The sequence below is a fragment of the Poecilia reticulata genome, linkage group LG12 (assembly GCF_000633615.1).
Source record: "Poecilia reticulata strain Guanapo linkage group LG12, Guppy_female_1.0+MT, whole genome shotgun sequence".
Lineage (NCBI taxonomy): Eukaryota > Metazoa > Chordata > Actinopteri > Cyprinodontiformes > Poeciliidae > Poecilia > Poecilia reticulata.
In genome coordinates, this window is record NC_024342.1 from 21611098 (window position 1) to 21614522 (window position 3425).

The following is a 3425-nucleotide window of genomic DNA, read 5'->3' on the forward strand; positions in this document are numbered from 1 at the left end:
ACATAATGTAACCGGTAGTGTTTATGATTAAAAAAAATAATAATGTGAACGATATCGGTGATCGGAATCGGTATCGGCAGGAAAAAACCTGATCGGCACATCTCTAGTTCACACAGATTTTAAACCTTTATTTAACTTGCACAACTTTTGTTACTACATCCCTTTTTCTAAGCCTGAACTGAAAAAAAATTAAATGTTTTCAAAGAAAAACACTCTGCTAGTTTTTGGTTATAAATTGATGCTTTTTGGTGTCTGAAAAACGAGTAGCTTCAAAAACCTCCTGAATGTAATATCACAAATCACGCGGCACCGTTTCCTAGCAACCCCAGCGGAGTTCCGCCCGTTACCTAGCAACCCCAGCGAYGTTCGGCCTGTTACCTAGCAGCCTCAGCAGAGTTCAGCCCGTTATCTAGCAAGCAAAGCAGAGCTCCAGCACATTTCGTTAGCTGGTTTTACCGCTGTACAATGGCTGCTGGAAAAGACAAAGTCTTTTGTTGTTGACTTGCCATCCAGAAATCACTTGATGCATTCTTGTTGGTTGTGCAGGAGGTTCCACTTTTGCTTCTCAAAGATGTACAGTTGTATAGATAAAAGCTTATTATCTAAAAATGTTGTTTTCTAACCTGTTCAGAGAGGAATAATGGGTCACCTTTAAAGGACCGACTGTAGTACTCAGATCATCCACCAGAGGGCAGCATGTTTGATTAAAGGGGAGGTGAAGGTTTAATATTAATACATTCTCCTACCTGTCACCCTTTTTCTTCTTCTTCTTCTTCTTGTCGTCATCTTTATCTTTCCCTTTGTCTTTTCCTTTGGCGTCCCCTTTCTTTCCCTTCCCGCTCTCCTCCTCCTTCCCTCCTTTCTTCCCTCCTTTCTTTCCTTTCTTTCCTTTCCCATCGTCGCTGTCGTCTTCATCACTGTCTTGAGCTTTGCCGCCTTTCTTCCGGTTCGCTGCTCCTCCTCTCTTCTTCTTAGGAGACTCATCTTCGCTGTCATCATCATCATCGTTGTTCTTACCCCCRCCCCGTTTATTGGCGGGCTTCCTCCTGTTTCCTCCTCTTCCTCGCCCCTTTGGAGCTTCATCTTCATCGTCGTCCTCTTCATCGCTGCCGGCCTTCTTACCTCTTCCTCTTCCTCTGCCTCTTCCTCCTCCTCGTCCACCTGCCGGCCTCCTGTTCGCTCTCTTCCGGCKGCCGCCGTCTAAACATTAAATCACATTAAACACAATATGAAATCCTGAGCTACAGAAGCAAATTAGAGCCAATTTAGACAGAAAAAAGGAGCAAATTTCTGCCAAAAAACTTTTTTGTAGATTAATCAGGAATTTTCTAGAGAAAAAAATCTGAGTTTGAATATTTGCTTGAAGATACGTAGAAATTTTGAGACAAATTTCAGAATTAAAAACAACTCAGAAATTCTTAAATAAATCTCAGAAATTTTCTAGAATTTTCTAGAAAWTTCAGAGTTGAATATTTGCTAGAAAGAATTGCAGAAAACTTGGAAGTTAATTTCAGAAATTTTCTAAAAAATTTTTAAAAAAACTTGGAAATTTTTTGAGTTTGGTTGAAAAAAACAGACATTTCGATATAAACCTCAGAATAAAAAAAAACCTCTCAAAATTTAAATAAAATTCAAACTCAGACGTTTCCAAGTTATTTTCTAAAAATTTTAAAAGATAAATCTCTAAATTCTGAGTTTTTGTAAAAAAAATTTGGGGATTTTTCGAACTCAGAAATTTGTTTTTTCTACAATAAAAAACTTTGAGATAAATTTCAAATTTTCAATTTTTTTCCAGCAAGTTTTTTTTACTTTTCAAACTTCAGAAATGTTTATATTAACCTCAAAGTTTCTGATTATTTTGGTGAAATGTACTTTTTTTCAAGAATCTACAACGGCCCTAAATACGCCGACATCGTGATCAAATTATAAAAGTTTTTTTACTCACCATCGCTGTCGGTCACATCTTCATCTATATCGATTTCAACTGAGGAAAACCGTGGATGAAAGAAAAGTTTTATTTATTAAAGGATTCATTTTGACAAACTTGTATGCAGAATTTATAGAAAAATATAAACTGCAAAAGCACAAAATCATATTTTGTTTGGTTTCTGCTGCAAATATCTCATCACACTTGAAATAAGTAAAACTTGCTTAGAGGTGACATTTTATCAGCTTCTTGTTTTACATAAATAATTTAATATTGATGAAAAAGTTCCAGTTCCACTGGCAGATTACTTCACATGTAAAAACACATTTTCCATGTTATTAGTGAAAAAAATCTGAAAGTGGCACCAACTTTTTTTACTTTACAAATTTCTCAAATTAACCTCAAAATTTCAGGGGGTTTTTTCTACAAATTTTCTCTTTTGCAGCTCCGAAATTTCCAAGATTTTTTCCAGAAAATTTCTTAGATTAATCTAAAAATTCCTGGGGGGTTTTAATAGTAAATGTTTGATTTTTCTCATTCATAAATCTCCAGTTTTTTTTTCCTTGAATATTTCTGAGAATAGTCTGAAAAAAATAAGCAGTTCTCAAATTTTCCGATTTTTTAAAATAAATTTTTTACCTACTCTGCCTAAGATAACAAATAATTTAGTAAGCGACTGAATAAATAAGAAATCAATCAAAAATAATCAGCTGCAAACCAAACTCATAATTTAGAAATCTTCCCAAAACAAAATCGAGCATATTTCAAATGAAACGTGGTTAAATTAAAGGCAGATTCCAGTTTTCGCCTCACCGTCCTCAGCCGCTGCGCTTCTTCTCGGCATGATCCTCTCTCTTTCCGTCGCCCTCCGTCTGCTCTGCCTCGGCTTCCCGCCCGAGCCCAACTCAGGTGACTARCAGCTCTGTTACCATGGCGACGGCCGCACGCAGGTGACAAAGGGCGTTTTGTTGTGAGGTGCAGATCTGTAAAAAATAAATTAATTTAAAAAAAAAAAAAAGGTGATAAAGTAAAACCTCAGCTTTATTTCTCAGAGTGGGGGGTCGTGAAAAGGAGGCAGTCCCGTACCTGTCCAGGTGTAATGGACAGGTACGGGACAGGGTGTTCCTTTCCTGGGAACAAAAAGTTGGTAAAGAGTCGCTGAAACACTCTCACTCGGTCTGTCACCCGAGAGGACAGCGGCAGCCATCTTAAAGTTTTAATGAAGGTTTAGGTTTCCCTGTGAGAGGCTCATTTAGYGAGCTCTAAACACGAGCACGTGGCTCTGCATCTGAGAGGCTTCKWAGGAAGGCCAAAAGTGCCACAAATCGCAAKTTTTTTTTTAAACACAAAAAGTCACGCAAAAAATGTCGGTTTATGGCTTAGAAAGCAGTAAAATAGGGTGAAAATCCTGTCAAAACTACGCTTTTTACGCTATTGTAAGGACTATGTTCTAACAATTATACCGTTTATACTGGTCATGCATCTGAGAGTTGATTAT

The 3425-nt window shown here is 37.3% G+C and overlaps 1 protein-coding gene across 1 annotated transcript in view; it reads right to left on the reverse strand.

Annotated features, from left to right (window-relative positions):
- The window catches only part of LOC103473990 (transmembrane channel-like protein 2), a 15213-nt gene extending 12140 nt beyond the window's left edge, over window positions 1–3073 (reverse strand). The window contains 4 exon segments of the mRNA XM_074186868.1: window positions 747–1200; window positions 1946–1984; window positions 2741–2910; window positions 3014–3073. Of these exon segments, the coding sequence (XP_074042969.1) occupies window positions 747–1200; window positions 1946–1984; window positions 2741–2771 (524 nt within the window). The 5' untranslated portion in view covers window positions 2772–2910; window positions 3014–3073.
- Between the last annotated feature and the right edge of the window lie 352 nt (window positions 3074–3425).